Here is a 1,078-nt window from a genome sequence, read left to right as displayed (position 1 = left end):
AAAATAAAAAATTAAAAAAAAAAAAACCCAAAAACAAAACAAAACAAAACACTTTATTTGTAGAGGTCAGTTAACCGGCAACTTCTCATCCTCCTCTTAGAATGTTTGAGGGAAAATTTCACCAACAATTTGCTTAAATATGAAGACAATAGAAACTGGCTGTTCCACTCCTAATGAGGACAGAAAGGGAAGCATTTCCCTGGTGCAGGGGAGCTGCCTGTGAACATGTTGCCATGCACTCAATGTCCTGGTTTGTCCTTCTCACACAGGCAAAAGAATTGTGCCAGGTGGAAGGACATTAGAGGAGGGGACAGCGCCCAAGTGCCAAGGTAGTACAGTGTACAACCATTTTAGTGTTTCTTGGAGAGCAGACTTTACTGGATGGAGCATCAAAGTATAAGCTGAGTTTTTATTAGAGTGCCAAAAAGGTAGAAGTAAAAAGATAGATTTTTTAGAAATTTACAAGTCAAAGGGATAGACAATATGGAGGACAGGTACAAATGAGCCCTTTTTGATGGCTACTTTCCAAGGACATAAAATCTAGAACTATCTTCCACGTGCTTGTTGGAAAGGCAGAAATCCCACCAGGAAAACATTCCCCTCATCACATTTTCATTCTCACCTCTCTAAACTTGGACAGCATTCTCGTAGCACAACAATTACGATGTCACTTCATGACATGCTGAGCCTGTAACCCTCAGCCCTGCTACCATTCATTCTTGCCTTATCTGCTCCTATCCCAAGCCAGGACTCGCCGTCTACAGCCCAGTGTCCAATCAGCAATTATGCACAGAACTGAACTGCGTGTGCCAGGAGCTATGGGAGCCCCTATCTACACAGCCCATGGATGCTCCCTTGGTTCGTCTGTGAGGAACATGTCCTACTATGAAATACTCACAAAACGGATGGTGTTTTCAGAATTCGTATTCCACCAGGCTGATTGGGAAATATATCTTCCAAGAAAAAATATATGTGCCCAACTGCAATACCTACAATCAAAAAGAAATGTCAAGAGAAGATTAAAACTTGAATTACCTTCAATTTCTTATAGTTTGGAATCATCATAATAATGACCAAA

The 1,078-nt window shown here is 40.9% G+C and overlaps 1 protein-coding gene across 1 annotated transcript in view; it reads right to left on the bottom strand.

Moving 5' to 3' along the window:
• The window catches only part of DERL2 (derlin 2), a 21,163-nt gene that overhangs the window by 10,348 nt on the left and 9,737 nt on the right, over positions 1 to 1,078 (bottom strand). Inside the window, exon 6 of the mRNA XM_006899782.1 lies at positions 899 to 989. Within this exon, the coding sequence (XP_006899844.1) occupies positions 899 to 989 (91 nt within the window). The remainder of the gene's footprint in view (positions 1 to 898; positions 990 to 1,078) is intronic.

The sequence above is a fragment of the Elephantulus edwardii genome, unplaced genomic scaffold, assembly GCF_000299155.1.
Source record: "Elephantulus edwardii isolate Elephantulus edwardi_28Jun2011 unplaced genomic scaffold, EleEdw1.0 scaffold00267, whole genome shotgun sequence".
Lineage (NCBI taxonomy): Eukaryota > Metazoa > Chordata > Mammalia > Macroscelidea > Macroscelididae > Elephantulus > Elephantulus edwardii.
Note: the sequence above shows the minus strand (reverse complement) of the source record. Positions and strands in the feature narration are given on the sequence as shown.